At 42.5% G+C, this 25840-nt stretch overlaps 1 protein-coding gene across 5 annotated transcripts in view; it reads left to right on the forward strand.

Annotated features, from left to right (window-relative positions):
- The window catches only part of LOC126248032 (TBC1 domain family member 22B), a 261278-nt gene that overhangs the window by 100170 nt on the left and 135268 nt on the right, over nt 1-25840 (forward strand). For all 5 annotated transcript variants that reach the window (XR_007545404.1, XR_007545403.1, XR_007545402.1 and 2 more), the window contains one exon: nt 9351-9490. Coding sequence is in view for 1 of the 5 variants with exons in the window: in XM_049948639.1 (XP_049804596.1) it covers nt 9351-9490 (140 nt within the window). In the remaining 4 variants the exon portion in view is untranslated. The remainder of the gene's footprint in view (nt 1-9350; nt 9491-25840) is intronic.

The following is a 25840-nucleotide window of genomic DNA, read 5'->3' on the forward strand; positions in this document are numbered from 1 at the left end:
TGTGGACACATTTGTTTTCCAAGGTTTCAACAGCCATATTCACAGGGTTGTACGCATACATTGATTTGATGAACATTAGGGCACCCTATCCTATCCCAGCTGGCCCTCAAATTCACTCAATTCTTAATACCATAGAAAATATCTGGGACTATTTGAAACATCAGTTGAAACAAAACAGTCAGAATTCTCTAAATTTGGTAACTTCACAGGATCTGTAAGGGACAGTCAAATGAAAATGAGACCGATGGGAAAGAAGTAAGTAAACTGTTTATTATTTCAAAAGTGAGTGCCATAACTGTGAATACATTTATCCCACTGTGAGATACGATGGTCAGTGCCTTCACGGAAAGAAGTTTGCATTTGTCTACAGAATGAAGTTGTACCCTGGTGTGCACCTCATCATCTGAAGCAGATCGATGGTCACATATTTCTTTTGTCAGAGCTCCAAAAATATTGAAATTGCATGAGAGGGGCATTGGAAAGGGGCATTGGGAATGTACAGAGGGTGTGTAAGGGCTTCCTAGCAAAACTTCTGCATTGTAATTGAAATAACAGGCATGCCAACTCCAGGAAACTTGATACCTTTTTCATTGACTGCAAGGGCCTGATGCTCATTGACTTTCTGGAATGCAGCACCACAACTAACACACAGTAGTACGTGAACATTTTGTAAAAATTGAAGCATGTCATCGAGTTCAAGCACCCAGAAAGAAGATATTCACCGCCTTCAATTTTGCCTCGGGCAGTGGTTGTTCTGTAAGAAACCATAAATACACTCTAAGGGAAAAAAAGATGCTCTACGAAGGAATTATACAAATGCAACAAAAATCAATAGATGTGATGCATGTGTACAGAAAAACAAATGATTACAATTTCAAAAAAATTCGATGATTTATTTGAGAGAAGAGCTTCACAATTTGAGTATGTCAATACAGCATTGGTCCACCTTTGGCCCTTAAGCAAATAGTTGTTCGGTTTGGCATTGATTGATAGAGTTGTTGGATGTCCTCCTGAGGCATAGTGTGATAGATTTTGTCCAGTTGGCACATTCGGCCTTCAAAATCCTGCGCATTGGTTGGAGGGCTCTGCCCATAATGCTGGAAATGATCTCAATTGGAGAGATGTGGTGATCTTGCTGGCTAAGGTAGGGCTTGGCAAGCATGAAGACAAGCAGTAGAAACTCTCGCCATCTACATCTACTTCTACATATATACTCTGCTAGCCACCAAGAGGTGTGTGGTGGAGGGCACAATTCGCACCAAAGTCATATTTCCCCCCATCTGTTCCACTCGCGGATCATGCGAGGGAAAAACGACTGTCTGAACACCTCAGTAAAAGCTCTAATTTCCCTTATCTTTGAATGGTGATCATTGCACGATTTGAAAGTTGGAGGTGGTAATATATGCTCTACATCCTCGGTGAAGATCAGATTTCAGAATTCAGTGAGCAACCCCTTTCGCTTAGTGTGCCGTCTATCTGCAAGTGTGTCCCACTTCAAACTTTCTTTGAGATTTGGAATTCTCTTGTGATGGCTAAATGTACCAGTCAGGAATCTTGCCACTCATCTTTGACCTTCTCTATCTCTTGAATCAGACCCAACTGGTAAAGGTCCCATACAGACAAACAATACTCTTAAGAATGGACGAACTAACGCATTGTAAGCTATTTCCTTTCTTGAAAGACCGCATCGCTTCAGGATTCTACCAATAAACCGCAATCTAGAGTTCACTTTGCTCATTACTTGTGTAATCTGATCATTCCATTTGAGATCATTTTGAATAGTCACACCCAGATACTTGACTGATGTTACCTCTTCAGGAGACTGGGCATTTATTTTGTACTTGTACATTAATGGGGATTTTCGCCTTGTTATACGCAGTAGGTTGTACTCACAAATATTGAGAGATAACTGCCAGTCATTACACCACTTATTTATTTTCTGCAAATCCTCATTGATTTGTTCACTACTTTTGTGTGATACTACATTCCTGTAGGCTACAGCATCATCGGCAAACAGTCTAATGCTGCTGTCAATACCATAACCAGATCATTTATGTAAATCATAAAAAGCAGTGGACCTATTACACTGCCCTGGGACACACCTGAAGTTACGCTTGTTTCTGTTGAAGTCACACTTGTTTCTGTTGAAGTCACCCTATTCATGACAACATACTGCTCTCTGTCTGTTAGAAAACTTTCTGTGTAACTGCATTTGTCATCAGATAGACCGTTAACACGCACTTTATGGAGCAAGCCACAGTGCGGAACTGAGTCGAATGCCTTTCGAAATATGGCATCAACCTGGGAGCCAGTATCTAGAGCCTGTTGTATATCATGCACAAAGAGGGCCAGCTGTGTCTCGCATGACCACTGTTTCCTAAAACCATGCTGGTTTCTGCAGATGAGCTTCTCAGAGTCGAGGAAGGTCATTATGTCTGAACACAAAATATGTTCCATGATTCTACAACAAATCGATGTCAGTGAAACTGGCCAGTAACTATGTGCATCCGATTTTCTAACCTTTTTGTAGATTGCTATGACCTGGGCCTTCTTCCAGTCCCGTGGAACTTTCCCTGTTCCAATGATCTCTTATAGATGATGGATAAGAATGGTGCTATATTTGTAGCGTAGTCAACATATAATCTTACCAGGATACCGTCTGGGCCAGATGCCTTCCTGACGTCTAAGGACCTTAACTGTTTTACAATCCCAGATACACTAAACACTATGTCAGCCATCCTTGCGTTTGTTCGATAATTGAAAGGGAGAATGGTGCTGCAGTTCTCTACCGTAAACGAGTTTTTGAAAGCGAAGTTTAGAAATTCGGCCTTCTGTTTATCATCGTCAGTTACGTTACCCGTACTGTCAGCAAGAGAAGGTATTGAATTATTTGTAGCGTTCATAGATTTTACGTACGACCAAAATTTTTTTGGGTTATTTTTAGAATCTGCAGATAAAATATTGCTTTCAAATTTGTTAAAAGAATCTCTCATTGACCTTTTGACAACTGCTTTCATTTCGTATAATTTCTGTTTGTCAGTGGGGCAGTGACTACGTTTAAAATGACTGTGCAAAATTCTCTGCTTTCTCAGCAACTTCCTAATTTGTTTGTTGTACCAAGGTGGATCGTTTCCCTCCCCTAAATTTCTGCCAGGCACATACTTCTCTAGCACGTGGTAGACAATACCTTTAAATTTCGACCAAAGATGCTCAATATCTTTGTGTCCTGCAGTGAATGATTGGAGCTGACAATGAAGATACTCATTAATGACACTTTTATTTGCTTTCCCAAACAAGGAAACTCTACGCTGTTTCTTTGTTGTTGTTGTTGTTGTTGTTGTTGTTGTTTTTTTTTTTTTTTTTTTTTTTTTTTTGCAACTGCCATTGACATAGAAGCCACAATGACATTATGGTCACTAATACCTTCTTCTAGGTTAACTTCCTCAAAAAGATCAAGTCTGTTTGTCACCAAGATATCTAATATGTTCCCATCTGGAGTTGGTTTTCCAACCAATCGCTCAAGGTTGTATGTTGAGAGCGCTCCTAGAATAAGTTCACACAAGTCTTTGCTTCTGCCCCATGTGATAAACATGTAATTTTCCCAGTCAATGGATGCCAGATTAAAGTATCTACCTATAACTAATGGATGCCATGTGCAGGTGGGCATTATTGGGCTGAATTGTAAGCCCAGGATTGCTTGCCATTAAGGGCAACAAAATGGGGCATAGAATGTCATTGACATACCGTAAGCACTCTGATAGGAAAAGAAATGGCACCCCAGAACATCACTCCTGGTTGTGAAGCCATATATTGGGTGATAGTCAGGTTGGTATCTCACCTCTGTCAAGGGCGACTAGAGACACATCGTAGCTGATCGTTGAAGCTCAGTTCAGAATGAGACTCATCACTGAAGACAACTCTACTCCAGTAAATGAGAAACCAAGCCCGAGACATTTCTGTAGATGCCTCAGTCAATGATGGGATACCGACCTGACTGTAGCCTGCCATATGGCCTGACATCCAGGAGTGATGGTCTGAGGTGCCATTTCTTTTCACAGCAGCACCCTTTTGGTTTTCATCTGCAACGCCCTTACAGCACACTGGTATGTAGATGATATTCTATACTACATTTTGTTGTCCCTGATGTCAAGCTATCTTGGGCATGCATTTCAGCAAGATAATGCGCCTGCCTGCACACGGCCAGAGTTTCTGCTGCTTGTCTTCATTCTTGCCAAACCCTACCTTGGCCGGAAAGGTTGCCAGATCTCTTCCCAATTCCCAGTTGAGAATTTTTGGAGCATTGTGTGCAGGGCCCTGGAACCATCTCAGGATTTTGATTTTCTAACACACCAGTTGGATAGAATTTGGCATGATATCACTCAGGAGGACTTCCAACAACTCTATCAGTCAATGCCAAACTGAATAACTGCTTACCAGAAGGCTAGAGGTGGGGACCAATGTATTACTGACGTGCTGAATGTGTGAAGTTCTTTCTCTTGAATAAACTATCCAGTTTTTCTGAAATCATGTGTTTGTCTGTACATGTACATTACATCTACCGATTTATGTCCCATTCGGATAATTCCTTCGTGGTGTCTCTTCTTCTTCTTCTTCTTCTTCTTCTTCTTCTTCTTCTTCTTCTTCTTCTTCTTCCCCCCCCCCTTTTTTTTTAAAAAAAAAAGGGGAGGCGGGGGTGAGTGTGTGTTTCCATGAAGGCATTGACCATCTTGTTTCACAGTGGGATAGATGTATTAAAAGTTATTGGGATTATTTCTGAAATAATCTGGTTTTTGCATGGCCATCCTTGTGACTGATGGTCTGGAGGACTATGGCAGTTCACCTATGTAAAAAAAAGAAACAGCTGCAGACATCAGTTTTATGTTATTTTATTATATGGCAACCAGTTTCAGTGACTCAGTACACTATCTTCAAGCATGTATGCATAAACAATAATGATAGCATCATCAACTTACCAACCATGCAAATACAAAGACTGTTTATAAACGCCGGCCGGTGTGGCTGTGCGGTTCTAGGTGCTTCAGTCTGGAACCGCATGACCGCTACGGTCGCAGGTTCGAATCCTGCCTCGGGCATGGATGTGTATGATGTCCTTAGGTTAGTTAGGTTTAAGTAGTTCTAAGTTCTAGGGGACTGATGACCACAGATGTTAAGTCCCATAGTGCTCAGAGCCATTTGAACTTTTTTTTTTTTTTTTTTTTAAATAGAATAGAAGTCAAGGATACTATGTTTGTGAATGTACAGTAATAATTTGATACAAACCAACACACACATCCATTGTCACGTACCTAAAATAGAATTATATGTAGTATACCATGATGAATTTCAACTCTATACATTGTACAAATGTACTATTTATTAATAAAATGACTAGTCAAATATTCCATGATTAAAAAGTGGTAAGTTAGGTGATACACTAAACTGCAAAATCATGAAGTAAACTACAAAAATAACTGTAAAAAATTATAGATGTATGAAAGAAACAACAACAACATCAGAAATAAATAAACCAAATAAATATTAATCTACGTGTGCAAGTAGTCTTTGCATGGACAGCATCAATGGTATCTGAGTGTCAGTGTAGGTAAATCTATAAAAATGACAGTATAAATATGTCTACATGTCACATTGAAATTATGAAATGCAGAGGTGAAAACTGTGTATGGGCATATTTTTGTCATATGCAAAAAATGAATGTCCAAGAACGTGTCAAAAAACCAAATAGAGAAAACCACCTATGTCATACCATACACAGAATGTACAAAACTCAAAATAATATTCAGAGCGAACAGCATATATACAGTTACATGCAAGTAGCATTTGCAAAAGGACAGTGTCAACAAAATCTAAGTCACTATAGGTATAACTATCAAAATGACAATATAAATATATTTATATGTCATGTCACAATTATAAAATATTGAGGTGGAAACCATAGTGGAGCAGTCTTAAATCATATGTATAAAATGAGTGTCCAAAACATGTCAAAAGACCAAATGTAGATAAGAACCTATGTCGTAACATCTATAGAATATATGAAAAATCCCCATAAGATACTATTCAAGGCGAAGAACATTATGTGTGAATACATCCATGTATCGTGTACTGCCATAAAACAAAAATCAAATGAGAAGTACCATCTAAATCATGTAGACGTCAGAAACTAATAATGTACGTTCACATAACATATAGTATCCATAAATCATATGATAAGTTACCATTAATATCAAAGGTGAAAAAACCCTATCCAGACAAAGCGGTCAACAACCACAAAACATAAAAATGTATGTGATCTATCCAGATACCCTATATCGAATGCAGTGTAATATGGTGTGGATATGTGAAGAAGATAATACTTATGTCATCAAACAAATCTTGGAATATGTATATGGGACCAACATGCACTGCTGGGTAATGTCACAAAAGATTTAATGGTGTAAGACAAACACTTACACCAACCTATGTACAACATGTGTAACCAGGTAAAAAACTAGTCAGTAAAATTATAGTATAAATTTTACATTTGCCTTGTGTTTATTTGACTGGCCCTTATAATAATCAATGAGTGGCTTCAGCTGGACATTACATACCTGGAAAAACTTGAGTCCTTGACCATGCTGAATTAAGGCAATTATCAAGGTTATAGATGGTTTTATAGGGTACTAGCATGATGTCTCCTGAGGTAACTAATTTTTTGTCGAATATGTTTACATATGAGCAAGATGTTTAAGAGGTGGTTGATGACAACCATGTAAATGTGTGCAGACTCAGTCTTGTTACAAGTAGCTTCACTTAAAAGAAGTACGTGATGATAAAGGAAATACCGTGTAACTGGTATTAACTGTAACTATAGTCTGTTTAAAATTACTTGATAGTTGACAACTGTCATTTGGCACTGCAGTGTTGCCACATCGGCTACCACTCAGTTAAAGGTGACATACCAAACCAGCAGATCACTTCACAGGTGCTGAAATGCTGTTCGTGTAACACAGAGCGATGTTGGAGGTTGCTGCCATCAGGTATGGTGGGAACATGAGATGCTCTATCCACAACTGATTTTAAATGTCCAATGGCTGAACTGTAGCAGAAAACACGTTTTGTAGCCCTGAACTTACACTCATTTACTAAGATAATCACAACTCCTTGATATGCAATGTATCTGAGAACATAATGGTCAGGATCCTGTGGAAGAACCATTAATGACTCTCACTTTGCACACAGCATTTAAAGCTGACATACATGAGCAAACTCAAGAAGACAAAAAAAAAAAATAATAATAATATTCAGTTTCAGCATGAAAAGCGAAGTGTAACATATTGCTTTTGCTGCACAAGTTGGTGCAATACCGAGCGATAAGCAGTCCTTGTTGGAAACCATTTGCAGATTATACTTGACACCGACAGATTCCAAATGAAAAGAAAAGCTAGAAAGAAAAATAACAGCAAATAAAAAAGTCAATACGATGATGAAAATGATGCAACAAAAGATTAAAGATAAAAAATACACTGAAACCATTTAATTGAAAATAATAATAGAGTATTCTTGATGAAGACTTAAAAATTTTTAAAAATTGTCACCAGAAGGGATTTGAACCCACCACATTTTGCTTCTCAAACTGTTACATTACAACTGTGCTACAGAAGACCTTTGGGTTATGTTGTTATAAGTGGTTATGTGTAGAACCAGTTGCAGTAATCATTTTCTGCCTTCAAAAAGTTCGGTTTACCTCATTTCGTATGAAGTTTACCTACTGTAAGCCAATCTCTGAGATGATGTGGAGCTGAATTGCATCGTGTGTGAAAGAATCCAGTAGTCTTTGCCTAGTGGTGTGTACGAAATGTGTATTATTTTGTCACTGTTGTTTTGTGTGTGTTTATTGTTTGTGATGAAATGTGAAACAAAAGAGAAGTACCCAGGATTTGGGATCCAAACACAACAAGAAGAAGAAAAAAGAAAAAACAGACAAGGGATTGGAAGTTTGCTGTGGCAGTTTGACAATGGTGAACAGTTCAGGCGTGACGTTGAGTACACTTTTTGGAAGAAGGTACCTCCAACATGCGAAGTGTCAACTATCAAGTAATTTTAGTCAGGCTATATTAATACATAGTGAAGTAAGTTTCCATTCCTTTTTCCCCCCATACAACTCTTTGCATTTATTTAATGATGTGTATTAATCATCTGTGGAGCAGTTACTTTCAATTATTGATGCATGGTGGGCTATTGTTGTGTGCCTTGCCCTGTGTCCATTTCCCTCTTTTTGGAAAACCAGCCACAGTGTGATAGTATATCATATTTTCACTGGATGTTTTTATACTACAATCAGATTTAAAGTCATATTATTGGCCTTCCTTATCCAATCGATTATGTATATCCTATAAGCAGAGTTTCTTGTTTCTATCTAAGTGTTACAGGAGGAAATAAAATGAATTTCGTATGTTTTTCGTCCCCCCACTGTGCCACTTCCCTAATTTTGGAACTGTCCGACCCATTATTTTGTGTCTCTTACTGAAGTTTGACTTATTATAATTTTCAGTCAGTTATCCCATTTTGGAACCATCAAACCCGTAATTTTGTATCTCTTATCAAAATGTGTTACTTGGTCCCTAATTAAAAATTGGAAAATTAAAAGTGTCACCTCCTGTATCCATCTCTGTCTGTCTCTCTTTGTCTGACACATGTTTGCTACTCCATCTGTCCATCTATTGCAGCTAAGTCTTTTTCTCAGTAGAAAGAACTAGAAGCAAATTAATAGCTGACTTGTAAATTGCAGGTCAGAGTGGAACTATAGTGTTCAAATGGAATAATAATTTGTTCAAAAAGTATCCTGTGTGTAAAATAATTTTTTCATGAAGAATATAGCATTGGTTCTAGTTATGCTTGTTGTGTACAGATACGTCACTAGACTGTAATTCAACCTTCACATAATTAAAGCTCTCCTGTAAAATTTGTGGATATTAATGCAAAAGTATTGACATACATAACATGCTTTTGGTGGTTGTGAAATATTGTGTGTTTTTAATTTTGTCCGTGGATAATGAGTGTGTGAAAGAAACTTTCTGAAGTTGTTTGTTCCAAAAGTAAGTGTTTTGAGATTGTAATATAATTTAAAAATAAATTTGGAGGTTGTTGATAGAAAGAAACAGCATAACTTATGAAACTAAAGGACTTGCAGCTGAAAATAAATTTGTGTCTTCTGTAGTAATTAAGAGTAACCAAATTTTAATTGGTGTTACAAAAAGTGTATGAAAACAATTTCTTTTTCAGTGCTACCTCTTCAACAGTTTGTTTTCTTTCTCAGTTTGTATTTGCCTTATTATTCGGTTGTTTTACAGGCTCAGATTCAGAAGGAAGTAAGTTAGAAAGGTTTCAACCATTACTGGAAAGTTCTCTTTTGAATTTAGAAGACCTCAGACACCTTAGTTGGTCTGGCATTCCAGTAAAAGTGAGACCAATCACATGGCGCCTCCTATCTGTAAGTACCATTTAAAGGATATAAACTACTGATAATATTACTTTGTTCAGTATTTTGAATGTTATTATTCCAGGACGTACTTATCTCAGATTAATAAAAATAAAATTACCTTAAAATGTTTTCCCTATTTTTCTAATATCCATTTATCATCATCATCATCATCATCTTGCAGGTTCCAGCCACTGGCAAGGTCTGCTTGGAACACAAGCCTCTCCATCTTCTCATGCCTTCCAACCACCTCTGTCATTGCTCTAGCGCAGTCTTCCTTTTTCTGAATGGTTTCTTCTTTCTCTTTTAACCATTTCTCTCTTGGTCTTTGCCTGGTCTATTGCCTTCCATGTCTGTCTTGTGTATCTTCCTATGCTTCCTCTGCCCTAAAATTATCTGCACATACCGATACTGTTTTCCTACAAACAGGTATTCATTGTGTATTATCCCTTTAACACTTTCATTTATCATCTTTTCCATTTTTTGTTATATGTACCTGTAGAGCAAGGAAAAAGTAATTTTATTTTATGACCAAATTCAGTACTATTTTTTAATCAATTTCGATGTTAATTCTTAGCAAATTTTGCTGTTATTTTTATGCAATTTCACTGTTTTTTTGCCAACTTAAGATGTCTTTTCCCCTCAGATTCATAACTTTTTTCATGGAAAAATGACAGGTTTCACAATATTTAAAAAAAATCACTGATTTCACAATATTTTGTAACACTTGTCAAATTCATGTGATATTACTAAAAACCAACAATTTCACACTCTTTTTCGCATTATCATTTTTGCAAAATTTTCCTCTCCCTTCCAATCAGTCACTATAGTTATTGATTGTGCATATGAAAGGCATCAAGGAACTAGGGAGACAGACATGCAAGTTGGTCCGCGGTATTTACTACTACACTCGCAACAGTGGACAGGTCCATGTGATATGTCTGTGGTTGTGGCGGAGTATAATGCCCGATACTCTGACCTGCTCTCCATATCCATACTCTGGTTGGCTGGCTGGCTGGGTAACCCAGATCACTGTCAGACACTACATTCTTGCAGATATCTCACTGCAAATACGAGTTCAACTATGGAATTCCCCCCCCCCCCCTCCCATCCCTGCTTGCACAGGATAGAGTAGGATGGAGAGCTGCATCAAACCAGTCTGGACTGAAGACCACAACAACAAGAAGTCACACTGTTTCTCTCTTAGTTGCTTCTCCACTATTCTCCAGATTCATCAGTCCAGTATTTTATTAAAAAAAATTTTTGAACAGTGGCATCTAAGGCTAATGTGTCTATAATTTTTTTATATACTTTTGGCTTCCGTTTTTGAAGACAGGTACGGTGTTATTCCCTTCTTCCACTTTTCTTGAGTTTTCATTTCCTTCCGACTCTCATAAGTCTACTAGGCCACCTCCTATGCTGCTCTCACAAGGGAACCTCCCCATCGCACCCCCCTCAGATTTAGTTATAAGTTGGCACAGTGGATAGGCCTTGAAAAACTGAACACAGATCAATTGAGAAAACAGGAAGAAGTTGTGTCGAACTGTGAAAAAATAAGCAAAATATACAAACTGAGTAGTTCATGGGAAGATATGCAACATCAAGGAGACTGGGAACGCTGGAGCGCTGTGGTCTCGTGGTAACGTGAGCAGCTGCGGAACGAAAGGTCCTTGGTTCAAATCTTCCATCGAGTGAAAAGTTTAATTTTTTTATTTTCAGTTTATGTGACAAACTCTTATGTTTTCATCATTTTTTTTTTGGAGTGATTATCACATCCACAAGAAAACCTAAATCGGGCAAGGTAGAAGAATCTTTTTACCCATTCGCCAGGTATACAAGTTAGGTGGGTCGACAACATATTCCTGTCATGTGACGCACATGCCGTCATCAGTGTCGTATAGAATATATCAGATCTGTTTTCCTGTGGAGGAATCGGTTGACCTATGACCTTGCGATCAAATGTTTTCGGTTCCCATTGAAGAGGCACGTCCTTTCGTCTACTAATCGCACGGTTTTGCGATGCGGTCGCAAAACACAGACACTAAACTTATTACAGTGAACAGAGATGTCAATGAACGAACGGACAGATAATAACTATGCAAAAATAAAGACAGTAAAATTTTCACTCCAGGGAAGACTTGAACCAAGGACCTCTCGTTCTGCAGCTGCTCACGCTACCACGGGACCACGGCGGTCCTGAGCCCACATTGTCCATGATGTTGCCTATGTGGCCCATGGACAACTCAGTTTGTATATTTTGCTTATTTTTTTACAGTTCCACACAACTTCTTCCTGTTTTCTCAATTGATCTGTGTTCAGTTTATCAAGGCCTATCCACTGTGCCAACTTATAACTAAATCTGAGGGGGGTGCGATGGGGAGGTTCCCTTGTCAGTATTTCGACATTTAGTTCATCCTTTCATGTTCTTCAGTGCCTCCTTTCATGTTCTTCAGTGCCTCCTCTACACATTAGATTATAGAAAAGACTTCCTGATAGATTCCTATTCGAAGTTAACAAATATGTTGGTTTTTCTTGCTATTACTCATCTGCATTTTGTATCCTCTGCAGTCGGACCGTCCTAATTATTTTACTGTTCAAATAGCAAAACTCCACTACTACTTTTAGTCTCTTATTTCCTAATCTAATTTCCCTAGCAGCACCTGATTTAATTTTACTACATTTCATTGTCTTCATTTTACTTTTGTTTGTGTTCATTTTATCTCTTTTCAAGATATCATCAATTCCATTCAACTGATGCCCCAAGCCATTAGCCATTTCCAACAGAAATACGATGTCACCGGCAAACCATAAAATTTTTATTTCTTTTCCCTTAACTTTAATTTCTTTTCAAAATTTTTTGTTATTTTCATCACTACTTGCTCAGGGTATATATTGAATAACATTGGGGATAGGCTACAACACTTTCTCACTCCCTTGTCAATCGCTGCTTCCCTATCACATCCTTTGGTCCTTACAACCGCAATCAGGTTTCTGAACAAGTTATAGATTTTATTCCTGTCACCTTTCATCAATAAAATTCAGTATGTTGTGTGTTATTCAAAGATTTCTACTGTGTCTTATTTTTCGTCTATTCAGTTCTTTGCTGCCTTCACTATTTAATGTCTCAAAGCTGCCCATTCATCTTATGCTGTATTCCTTTGCCTTGTTTTTGTCAGTAGTCACCTAATTCTCTCTTTGAAACTCTCAACAACCAGTAGTTTCTTCAATTAATCAAGGTCCCATCTCCTCAGTTTCCTGCTTTTCTGAAATTTCTGCCGTTCATACCCAAAAAATGAAGGTCAGAGTTCACCTGTGTAAGTGTTTAGCAGTTTAAAATCTAATTTTGAAATATCTGTCTTACCAGTATGTAATATATGTGCAAACCCTCCAGTACCTCCAGGTCTCTTCCACATATCAGAGTCTAGTGGAGAGGAATCTCTAGTAGCTGTAGATTTGCGAAGTATGCAGCAGACCTCTGCAGTTACGGTGGCTAGGACAGTTGCAAAGTCGAAGAGGAAGAAGAAGGTTCTGCTGTTAGGTAGTTCTCATGGCAGAGGTGTAGGCCAGCAGTTGCAGGAAGTGTTGGGGAGTGAGTACCAGGTCACCAGCATTGTGAAGCCTAATGCAGGATTGGCTCAGGTGACTGTTAACATAGGGGGGCTATGTAGGGATTTTACTAAAGAGGATCAGGTAGTGATTGTGGGTGGGGCTGGTAATAGTATTGATAGGGATGGGGAGTATGACATAGATGGTGACCTGGAAAAGATAGCCACTCAGACTGGCAACATGAATGTGCATTTCGTGGAACTGTTTCAGTGTCACGATCGGCCTCATCTTAATACAGCCGTCAGGCGTAATAACATGAGACTTGGGGGTGCGCTGATGACAGAAAGCATGGGTCACATTTCAGTGGTGTCTATCAGCAGGACAGGTTTCACTAGACATGGCCTGCACCTCAACAGGTATGGGAAGGGGAGGTTGGCAAAGCTTATAGGTGACAGCATAGGTGGAGGTGGTGGGATTAGTCATGGGAAAATTCCTGCAGTAGTGGGTTTTAGAGCTGCACCTTTTTTAGATTGAAGTCAGCTGATAGGTATTCCTGCTTAAGGGAGGTCTGTCTAACAAAGGAACCACTTTTGACAAAGCCTAGGTATCCGAGTAATGAGGGAATTAGTACATTTCATCAAAATATACAAGGTATTAGAGATAAAGTTAGTGAACTGCTTATAGATGTTGACTCTGAAATTTTTGGTATATCTAAACACTTCTTAAATAAGGAGACAATTCAGAGGTTTCCTTTACCAGGATACAGGTTGGCTGGCAGCTTTCCTAGGAGCTCTTTGCGGTGTGGGGGAGTAGCCATGTATGTGAAAAACGGCATCCCATTTGAGTCAATTGATGTTTCAATGTACTGCACTGAAAAGGTGTTTGAATGTTGTGCAGGTGTGGTTAAATTTAATGGAGCTAAACTTCTAACTGTTGTTATTTATAGATCCCCAGGCGCCGATTTCACAACATTTTTGCTAAAGCTAGAGGAGGTTCTTGGTTCACTTTATAGGAAATACAAAAAGTTAGTTATATGTGGCGACTTCAATATTAATTGTATAAGTGATTGTACAAGGAACTGGATGCTGGTAGACCTCCTTAATTCATATAATCTTATGCAAACCGTATTCTTTCCAACGAGAGTGGAATGGAACAGTAGAACAACCATAGACAACATTTTTGTTCATTACTCATTACTAGAAGGGCATTCTGTGAGCAAAAAGGTGAATGGCCTTTCAGATCATGATGCACAAATTTTAACTCTAAAAGATTTTTGTGCTGCAACACATGTTAAATATAGTTACCAACTTTTTAGGAAAGCTGATCCAGTTGCTGTAGAGACCTTTGTAACCATATCAAGGAACAAGAGTGGCAAGATGTTCATAGCGCTGATAACAGTAGACGATAAATATAATGCTTTTCTCAAGACTTTTCTCGTGCTCTTTGAAAGTTGCTTTCCGGTAGAACGTTCAAAACAGGGTACTAGCACAAACAGGCTGCCTGGGTGGCTGACTACAGGGATAAGAATATCTTGTAGAACAAAGAGGCAATTATATCAAAACGTTAGAAACAGTCAAAACCTAAATGCAGCAGCCCATTACAAACACGTGCTTAAAAATATTATTAGGAAGGCAAAAAGTAAGTGGTATGCAGATAGAATAGCTAAGTCTCAGGATAAAATTAAAACCATATGGTCAGTCGTAAAGGAAGTGGCTGGTCGGCAGAGACAGGTCGAGAATGTAGAATCAGTGCGTAGTGGGAATGTCCGTGTTACTGATAAGTCTCATATATGTACAGTATTTAATAATCACTTTCTGAATATAGCAGGTGAACTAAATAGAAACCTAGTCCCAACAGGTAATCGTATAGCACTCTTAGAAAAAAGTGTTCCGAGACTGTTACCTGAAATGCTCCTCCATGTTACTGACAAGAGGGAGATTGACTTAATAATTAAATCACTAAAGACCAAGAGCTCTCATGGATATGACGGGTATCTAGCAGAATACTGAAGTATTGTTCTGTGTATGTTAGCCCAGTACTTAGCCATATCTGTAACTTTTCCTTTAGGAGCGATAGGTTTCCTGACCGATTAAAGTACTCGGTAGTGAAGCCACTTTATAAAAAGGGAGACAGGGATAATGTTGGCAATTTTAGATCTATTTCCATGCCATCGGTGTTTGCTGAAGTTATCGAGAAGGTTGAATATACAAGGTTACTGGAGCATTTAAATTCACATAATTTGCTGTCAAATGTACAGTTTGGTTTTAGAAATGGTTTAACAACTGAAAATGCTATATTCTCTTTTCTCTGTGAGGTTTTGGACGGATTAAATAAAAGGTTGCGAACGCTAGGTGTTTTCTTTGATTTAACGAAGGCTTTTTACTGTGTTGACCACAAAATATTATTGCAGAAGTTGGACCATTATAAAGTAAGGGGAGTAGCTTACAATTGGTTGGCCTCTTTCTTTAAGAACAGAAAGCAGAAGGTAATTCTCCGCAATATTGAGAGTGGTAGTAATGTTCAGTCGCAATGGGGTACTGTTAAGTGGGACGTTCCCCAAGGGTCGGTGCTGGGGCCACTGCTGTTTCTTATTTATATAAATGATATGCCTTCTAGTATTACAGGTGATTCAAAAATATTTCTGTTTGCTGATGACACCAGCTTGGTAGTGAAGGATCTTGTGTGTAATATTGAAACAGTATCAAATAATGTAGTTCATGAAATAAGTTCGTGGCTTGTGGAAAACAATTTGATGCTAAATCACAGTAAGACTCATTTTGTACAGTTTCTAACCCACAATTCAACAAGAACCGATATTTTGATCAGACAGAATGGGCATATTATTAGTGAGACGGAACAGTTCAAGTTCCTAGGCGTTCGGATAGATAGTAAGCTGTTGTGGAAAGCCCATGTCCAGGATCTTTTTCAGAAACTAAATGCTGCTTTATTTACCATTAGAACAGTATATGAAATAAGTGACAGTTCAACACGAAAAGTAGTCTACTTCGCATATTTTCATACACTTATGTTGTATGGTATTATTTTTTGGGGTAATCCTTCTGATTCAAAAAGGGTATTTTTGGCTCAAAAATGGGCTGTTCGAGCTATATGTGGTGTAAGTTCGAGAACCTCTTGTCGACCCCTATTCAATAGTCTGGGAATTCTGACATTGCCCTCACAGTATATATTTTCTTTAATGTCGTTTGTTGTTAGCAATATTAGCCTATTCCCAAGAGTTAGCAGCTTTCACTCAGTTAATATTAGGTAGAAATCAAATCTGTATGTGGAATGCACTTCCTTGACTCTTGTGCAGAAAGGAGTGCATTATTTTGCTGCATCCATTTTGCAATAAGCTACCACAAGAACTGAAAAATCTTAGCAGTATGCCCCTGCGGGTTCGGGGGTTAGAATAGGCCCGCGGTATTCCTGCCTGTCGTAACAGGCGACTAAAAGGAGTCTCAAATGTTTCGGCCTTATGTGATGGTCCCCTGTTGGGTTTGACCTCCATATCTCAAAATTTTTCTGAAAAGCGAGCCAATTGGGGAAGGGCGCCTTACTTGGTGCATTGTGTCCATCTTGCGTTGAGGACTTTCGCCAGCTTATTCGTCGTTGCATTGCAGTCCTGCCCGCTCTCCATCTCTTGGGCATGGATCCGTTCCTGCGTGCACTTTCCGCCATGCGATGAGCGGTGCCAGTTCCTGCACAGATGAAAACCATGGACGACATGTCACCTAAAATCCAGCACGGTAGCCAGTCCGTTGTGGTGGGGCTGCCATGTACCCTCTTGGTTGTAGCCCCCTGACAACACAGGGATCGCTCTACTGATGCCTGCGCCGTTAACTCCCCACGTATGCCAAGGAGTAGATGCCCATCTCCCTGGGGCATCAGGACTCTCGGCAATGGCCATCCTGCCAGGTGGCCTTTGCTGTGGCTGGGTGGCACCCGTGGGGAGGGCCCTTGGTCGGAGTAGGTGGCATCAGGGCGGATGACCCGCAATGAAGCGTGGTACATCATCTCTTGCTGGCGGCTAGCCGTCAGCAGTCTCTAAGCGTTCCACAGCTCACTTTAAGGCTAATATGTATGACCCCCAATCGTTCCCCTCCCTGGCCACACCATGGGAGGAACGAAAGGCTGTGAATGAGAGCGAAAGGTATTCGCCCCGGCATCTCATCTGTACCAGAGCTGACGGGGAATCGTTTGTGTCTGTGAAGCCTCAGTTCTTTGTCGACCATTTAGAGGACAAGTTCGGGGAGGTGGAGGGCTTGTCCAAAATGCGGTCAGGGTCAGTCTTTTTATACGAGGGCGGTTCAGAAAGTAACCTCCGATTGGTCACAGTGCGGGTTGTGGGGGGAGTAGCGACGCCATCTGTGCGTTCACGCACTCAACAGGTCAGTCGGCATCAAGCCGTGGTCGAGTGAACGTCGTACCTGCGCTAGTTTAGTTTTTGTGGCAGTTTGAAATGTGTGCTGCAATAGAAAACCCCGCCAAATGTGAAGTGCGTGCTGTCATAAGGTTTTTTACAGCCAAAGGATATTCTGCAGCAGCTATTCATCGTGAGCTTTGTGCCGTGTACGGACCAAGAGTTATGAGTGAAGGAGTTGTCTGTGAATGGGTACGTTTATTTAAAAGTGGACGAGAAAACGTTCATGATGAAGAGAGGAGTGGTAGACCATCATTGGTGACTGACGAACTCGTTCAGACAGTTGATGCAAAAGTTCGTGAAAATCGACGTTTCTCAATGTCGGAGTTGTCTACTGGTTTTCCACAGATTTCCAAGACTCTCTTGTACGAGATAGTGACAGCAAGATTGGGTTACCGTAAGTTCTGTGCACGATGGGTGCCCAAAATTCTTACCGACCACCACAAAACTCAAAGAATGGCCTCTGCATTAGACTTTCTGTCACGTTATGAGGACGAAGGAGAACCATTGTTAAACAGAATCGTGACCGGTGACGAAACCTGGATTAAGTACGTGAACCCTGAGGCAAAAGAACAATCAAAGATGTGGGCACATTCAAATTCGCCTACCAAACCAAGAAAAGCCTCGCAAGATTTTTCTGCCAGAAAACTGATGGCAACAGTGTTTTGGGATGCCAAAGGGGTGTTGTTGGTTGAATTCATGGAACGTGGTACGACCATTAATCAAGACGTGTACTGTGAAACAATAAAAAAGCTACGACGGGCTATACAGAACAAACGCCGTGGTATGCTGACTTCCGGTATCGTTTTTTTGCACGATAACGCCCGTCCTCACACTGCTCGCAGAACAACGGCCCTTCTTGAGTCCTTCAAGTGGGACGTTATCAACCATCCACCTTACAGCCCAGACCTGGCGCCAAGTGATTATCACCTCTTCATGCATTTGAAGAAATGGCTCGGGTCACAGCGGTTTGATGACGACGAAGAGCTCAAAGATGCGGTCACAGGCTGGCTCCAGGCACAAGCGGGTGATTTTTATGCAGAAGGAATTTCAAAGCTTGTGAAGAGATACGATAAGTGCCTCAATCGCTATGGAGACTATGTAGAAAAATAGTGCAAAGATGTAGTTGTAAGATGTATATATTAAAATATTTTTATTTAACTTGGTGTATTTTTTTAAATCAACCGGAGGTTACTTTCTGAACGGCCCTCGTAAAAACAGCATCCTCTGCCCAGTCACGAGCCTTGCTCGCTTGTACGAAGCTGGGGGATGTTTTTGTTACTATCACCCCACATAAAAGCTTAAATATGGTCCAGGGAACTATTTTTCACAGAGATCTCCTTTTACAGTCCGATGACAAGCTGCGCGCCAACTTAAGGCCCGTCCACACGCAACAATCTGTCTGCGCAAATGTCTGCGCACATCACATCTGCACAGACAGATCGTTGTGTGTGGACAGGAGTTTTGCACCAACCTGAGGTGTGTGCAAACCTGGAAGGTGGAGTTGGAGGTTTGAGCGAAACCTCTCAAATCTGTGGGTTCAAACCACATCTGCGCAGACAAGTTGGAGCGTGTGGACAGCAGATCGCCGCAAATCTGGCGCGAAAGAGCTGTTTGCTCAGTCTAGTGTTTGTATTTGTGTGCACAGGGCATTAAAATGGCTGATACTCGTCAGTGTTCTCGAGAGTTTGTAAGTGAATTCATTGAAATATATAGACACCACTCATGTTTGTGGAAGATTAAAAGTAAAGAATATAGTGACGGAGACAAAAAGACAGCAGCATACAATGCTGTAATTGAAAAATTGCCGGCAGTTGACGCCTCGGCAAACAGAGAAAGAGTAATAAAAAAATTTGTTGCGAACTCTGTCTAGAATTCAGAGTGGAGTTTTGCACCCTGTAACAAAAGTTTGTAACAGGTTGCCTCTATACAGCAGCGAACTGAAAATGCCTACTCAGAAACAAAGTAAACCATAGCTCATTGGTCTTGTAGGTATATAATCTCTAATAATATAGGCCTACTGTGTTTCAAACACATCTACAACATCAAATATATTATCTGTAACTTGGCAGACTTAATTTACTTGACTTCCCTTCATGAACTCATCCTACAGGACAGCGTAAATAGCTTCACATGTGTTGGGTATTATATCACTCAATGCTTGTTTCGATATTGCAGTTGAAAATTCCAAATCCTTGTAGCTCCTTCCTGTTGCTAGAAATCTTAACATTACTCCCATCCATTCATGAGGAGAAATTGCCATTCTCATGAAGTATTTTTTGTCATAATATGAGGGGTTACAAGCTTTAAGAGATAATTATAACTTTCGACATCCATCCGCAAATAATTTCGACAGTCGTTAGGTTCACCCTGCAACTGTCGCAGTAAATTTACGTGAGAAAACTGCTTTCGCTTTAGCAGCCACTGTCTACACCATTTTGACCGCTTTCTCTGTTTCCTGCGGATGGTCTGAATGTTTTTTGCAACACAAGTTGCGAACACAGACCACAACAGAACTTCCTCCATTTCTATATTTCAAAATAACTGAATTAAATTTTTGACGTTTACGGAGAGCGTAGTCGCTTGCCACTGATATTTCTTTTCTACACCGACAGATGGTGTGCGAGTAGTAGATTGGGGTTTGTGCCGTGTGAACACACCACATTTGCAGCGATCTTGTGCATGTACAGACATCTGCGCCGATGTCTGCGCAGACAGATCGTTGTGTGTGGACCGGGCTTTAGAGCGACGAAGGGTCCATTTCGTCCGGCGTGTCCACCGGGGTCCGAGGGATCACCAAGTTGCCACCGGTGCCTTCATCTTGGCCTTCACCTTGGCCTTCGAGGGTGACACGTTACCTGAGAAGGTCAAGGTGATGGTATACCGTTGTGATGTCAAGCCCTATATCCCTCCCCCGATGCGGTGCTTCAAGTGTTGGAAGTTCGGCCATATGTCTTCTCGCTGTGCTTCCAGCCTCATATGTCACGATTGTGGTCGACCATCCCATCCTGATACTCCATGTGCCCCGCCTCCCATCTGTGTCAACTGCGGGGAGCACCATCCCCCTTGCTCGCCGGAATGTAAGATTCTCCAGAAGGAGCGGAAAATAATGGAATACAAGACCCTGGATAGGCTGACCTACACTGACGCTAAGCGTAAGTTTGAACGACTGCATCCAGTACGAATGACGTCCACTTACGCCGCCACTGTCGCTCCTGTTACAGTTCCTATAGCTGCACCACACAACGTTAGCTCTCAGAGCCAGAGAACCAAACCTGCCCCCTTGTTGGTGGGGGGGCACTACACTCCCTGTTGCTCCTGCTCCATCTACTTCAGGAGCAATGCCCCACCAACCATCGGGGACACCAGTTCCCCCTTCCCAGCCGGAGAAGTGTAAGACTTCTTCGGCTCCTGTTGCCAGGACGGGGTCCCTTGGGGACCTCCCTTCGTAAGTTCCGACCGGTACAAAAGCAGACAGCCGCAAGTGGCTCAAACAACAACCGGTCCCTGGTCGTAGGGCCTCACGGTCGTCGTCCGTCCCTGAGACTGACCCAGTGAAGCTCTCCCAGCCTGAACGACCGAAGGTAGAGCGAAGTAAGCTGAAAAAGAAAAAGGTTCCCAAGAATCCCGACATTGCGGTGGTACCCGTCCCACCGCTTCCAACAAGCTCAGCGTCTGAGGACGAGGACGAGATTCTGGCGTCTGCTGAAGACCTGGATCTCGCCGGTCCCTCAGATGCCATGGATGTCATTCGTACGGGTTCTGAATCGGTGGCAGCGAGTGAACAAGCAGCATAAATTGCCTTCCTAGTCCCTTCACGCCTTCTCAGCCATGGACAATTTCATACTCCAGTGGAACTGCAGCGGTTTCTTCCACCATCTAGCTGAGTTCCAGCAATTTATCAGCCTTCACCCTTTCTTCTGCATTGTTCTTCAGGAAACTTGGTTTCCAGCAATGCGAACCCCTGTCCTCCGTGGCTATCGGGGTTATTATAAGAACTGGGCAGCTTATGAAAGGGTGTCTAGTGGCGTCTGCATATATGTCCTTAACTCTCTTCACAGCGAGTCTGTCCCTCTACAAACACATTTAGAGGCTGTCGCTGTTCGGGTGTGGACGCCACAGGCTGTTACCGTCTGCAGTCTTTACCTTCCACCGGATGATGATGATGTTGCGCAACATGTCCTGGCTGCACTGATAGCCCAATTGCCGCCCCCTTTCCTGTTACTGGGCGACTTCAACGCCCATAACCCTCTGTGGGGTGGGTCGGTGGCGACAGGTCGAGGCGCCACCATTGAGCATTTATTGGCACAGCTCGATCTTTCGCTTTCGAATGATGGTTCTTCACACAATTCAGCATGGCACGTACTCTGCCATCGACCTTTCGATCTGCAGCCCTAGCCTCTTACCGTCTGTCCAATGGAGAGTGCATGACGACCTCTGTGGTAGTGACCACTTTCCGATCTTTCTGTCACTGCCACACCGTCACTCTTCTGGGCGGCCTTGCAGGTGGCCCATGAATAAGGCTGACTGGGAGTTGTTTTCCTCCACTGCCGCGATTGAGCCTCTCTCTAGTGATGACACTGATGTGGTGGTTCAATCGGTCACCACTGGCATCGTTACTGCAGCCGAATCTGCCATTCCCCGTTCTTCTGGGTCCCCTCGGCAGCGGACTGTGCCTTGGTGGTCGCCTGAGATCGCTGAAGCAATTAAAGATCGCCGGCGGGCGCTCCAGCGTCACAAGTGACATCCCTCCATCGAACACCTCATCACCTTCAAATGGCTGCATGCGCGGGCACGCCGCCTTATCCGCCAAAGCAAGCAGGAGTGTTGGGAGCGGTATGTGTCCACCATTGGCCTCCATGTCTCTCCATCGCAGGTCTGGGCCAAGATCCGACGCCTCTATGGCTATCGGACCCCTGTCAGCGTCCCTGCGCTCTCACTGAATGGAGCAGTTTGTACAGCCTCCGACGAAATTGCCAACACCTTGGCAGAGCATTTTGCTTTGAGTTCCGCATCTTCCAATTACCCACTGGCCTTCCGCTCCATTAAAGAGCGGATGGAACGTCGGCGCCTTTCTTTTCGCACCCACCATTCTGAATCCTACAATGCTCCATTCAGTGAGTGGGAATTTCACAGTGCCCTTGCCGCTTGTCCTGATACCACTCCTGGGCCAGATGGCATCCACTGTCAGATGCTGAAAACCTTTCAGTGGGCTGCCAGCGACGCCTCCTCGACCTTTACAACCGTATTTGGGTCGAGGGGGAGTTTCCGTCGCAATGGCGGGAAAGTATCGTTATCCCTGTTTTGAAACCTGGAAAGAACCCTCTGGAGGTTGGACAGCTACCGTCCCATTAGCCTCACCAACGTTCTTTGCAAGTTGCTTGAACGGATGGTGTGCTGGCGGTTGCATTGGGTACTGTAGTCTCAGGGTGGGTTCCGTAAAGGCCGCTCCACTGCCGACAATCTGGTGAGCCTGGAGTCGGCCATCCTGCCCGCCGTCAGCACCTGGTCGCTGTCTTTTTCGACATGCGGAAGGCGTACAATACGACATGGCGTCATCACATCCTTTCTACACTTCATGGATGGGGTCTTCGGGGCCCTCTGCCGATCTTTATCCGAAATTTTCTGTCATATCGTACCTTCCGCGTGCAAGTCGCGGCCTCTCATAGTTCCTCCCGAGTCCTGGAGAACGGGGTACCGCAGGGATCTGTCCTCAGTGTCTGCCCGTTTTTAATCGCAATAAACAGGCTCGCTGCAGCGGTGGGAAATTCTGTCTCCGCTTCCCTGTATGCTGACGACTTCTGCCTTTACTACAGCGCTACTGGCATTGCAACTGTTGAACAACAGCTACAGGGTGCTATCCGCAAGGCGCAGTCTTGGGCTGTAGCGCATGGTTTTCAGTTTTCAGCTGCCAAGACCCACATTATGCATTTCTGCCGGCACCGAACGGTCCATCCGGAGCAGCGGCTTTATCTTGCCGACGAACTCCTTGCTGTGGTGGAGACCCACAGGTTTTTGGGTGTAGTTTTTGATGCCCGGCTGACTTGGCTGTCTCATATTCGTCAGCTTAAACAGGCGTGTTGGCGGCATCTAAATATGCTCTGAGTTGCTTGAGCCACACCCGCTGGGGCGCCGACTGATCTACCCTGTTACGGCTCTACCAGGCGTTAATCCAGTCTCGTCTGGATTATGGGAGCCTGGCTTATGGCTCAGCATCCCCATCTGCGCTGCGGGTACTGGACTCAATCCTACACAGCGGAATACGCCTTGCCACTGGTGCTTTCCGGACCAGCCCAGTGGACAGCATACTTGCGGAGGCAGGTGTCCCTCCATTGCGGTTCAGGTGCCAAAATTTACTGGCTGCTTATGCTGCCCATGTTTTTAGCTTGCCCGGGCATCCAAACTATCGTCTCCTGTTCCCACGATTGGTTGTCCATCTGCCAGAACGTCGGCCCTGGTCAGGTTGTACGATCGCGGTCCGCGTCAAAGAGCTTCTCTCCGGGCTTAGGGTTTTCACTGTTCCACCTCCTTTTCGGGCCACTTTGCGTACACCTCCATGGTTTGTTCCTCGCCCTCACCTTCAGCTTTGAATTGGCACAGGGCCCGAAGGACTCAGTCCCTCCAGAGGCCTTCCGCCGCTGCTTTCTTTCCCTCCTTGCTATGTATCAGGGCTCTGGCATTGCGTACACTGACGGCTCGATGGTTGCTGGTCGTGTCGGTTATGCGTTTACTCTAGGGGACCATTCCGAACAATGTTCATTGCCGGCTGGCTGCAGCGTTTACACTGCTGAGCTGGTCGCCATCTTTCGTACCCTAAAGTATATCCGCTCCTGCTCAGGTCAGTCCTTCGTGATCTGTAGCGATTCCCTGAGCGGTTTACGAGCTCTCGACCAGTGTTTCCCTCGTTCTCGTCTGGTGATGGCTATCCAGGAGTCCCTGCATACTCTTGCCCGTTGCGGCCGCTCTGTGGTCTTTGTGTAGACCCCCGGTCATGTCGGTATCCCGGGCAATGAACATGTTGACCGCATGGCGAAAGAGGCCACCAGTCAACAATCTCTGGATGTTGGCCTCCCAGAGACTGATTTGAGGGCAGTCTTACGCCGCAAAGTTTTTGCGCTATGGGATGTTGAATGGCACGAGGTGACAATGCGTAATAAATTCCGTGCTGTCAAGGAGACGACAGCTGTGTGGTGGTCATCCCTGCGAGCCACTCACAGGGACTCAGTAGTCCTTTGCTGGCTCCGCATTGGCCACTCCCGGCTGACACACAGTTATTTACTCCGCCGTGAGGACCCTCCTCTATGTCGCTGTGGGGTGGCTTTGACGGTGGCCCACATTTTGTTGGCCTGCCCCCTTTTAGCTGTGGTCAGGCAGACATTTGCGCTGCCTCATACGCTCCCTGCCCTTTTATCTGATGACCCTGCTACTGCTGGCTTAGTTTTACGTTTTATTCGGGCAGGGGGTTTTTATCGTTTAATCTGAGTGTTTGTTATGTCCTTTTGTGTTGATTCTGGCCTTTGGCCTACGATTTTAGTCTGAGTTTTAATGTGTTTCTCGGTGGTTGGCTTTTCCTTTTTTGTTTCTATGGTCGGCCAACCACCGTCACACTCTGTGTTTTAGTTCGTCTTGTCTGGTCTTTGTGTAAGTTTCTCTTGTTCTGTGTCGTCTGTGCACTATTCTGTTAATCGCTTTTATTCTCTGTGGGTGTTTTTAGTATTTGGAAAACGGGACCGATGACCGTAGCAGTCTGGTCTCTTTAATCCCATAAACCAAACCAAACCATCTTAGCAGTAGCCCAAAGTCTTTTAAGTCTAAACTGAAGAGTTTCCTCATGGCTCACTCCTTCTATTCTGTCTAGGAGTTCCTGGAAGGGGTAAAAAATTAAGCAAATTCCAGTGTTACATTGTTGATTTTCTTTATTTAAACTTACGACTTGTTGCCTGAATATTTTTTTATATTTCATTTTATCTGTTTCTACTATCGTGTTATTATTTCATTTATTGACTCGTTCCATGACCATAGAGATTTCTCCTTAATTTGGTCCCATGGAACAATAAATAAATATTCACCCTTCTATAATAGTTCTTAAAATGGGTGTTAGCAATTATAAAATTGTGCTCTGGCCAGCTTCCCCTTTCATTCCTTTCCCAACAGCCTGTTAGTGTAATATTTTTCCTTCTCTATGTTGGCTAGCTCTAAATACAGAAACATGTAAGTTAATGCAGGTGAGTAGGAAAAAGACACCTATAACGTTAGCGTACAGCATTAGTAGTGTGCTGCTTGACACAGTCACATTGGTTAAATATCTAGGTGTAATGTTGCAAAGCAGTATGAAATGGAGTGAGCATATAAGGATTGTAGTAGACCACGTATAGGACACTCCTGTGACCCATTGT

Source organism: Schistocerca nitens, chromosome 3 (assembly GCF_023898315.1).
Source record: "Schistocerca nitens isolate TAMUIC-IGC-003100 chromosome 3, iqSchNite1.1, whole genome shotgun sequence".
In the NCBI taxonomy this organism is placed as follows: Eukaryota; Metazoa; Arthropoda; class Insecta; order Orthoptera; family Acrididae; genus Schistocerca; species Schistocerca nitens.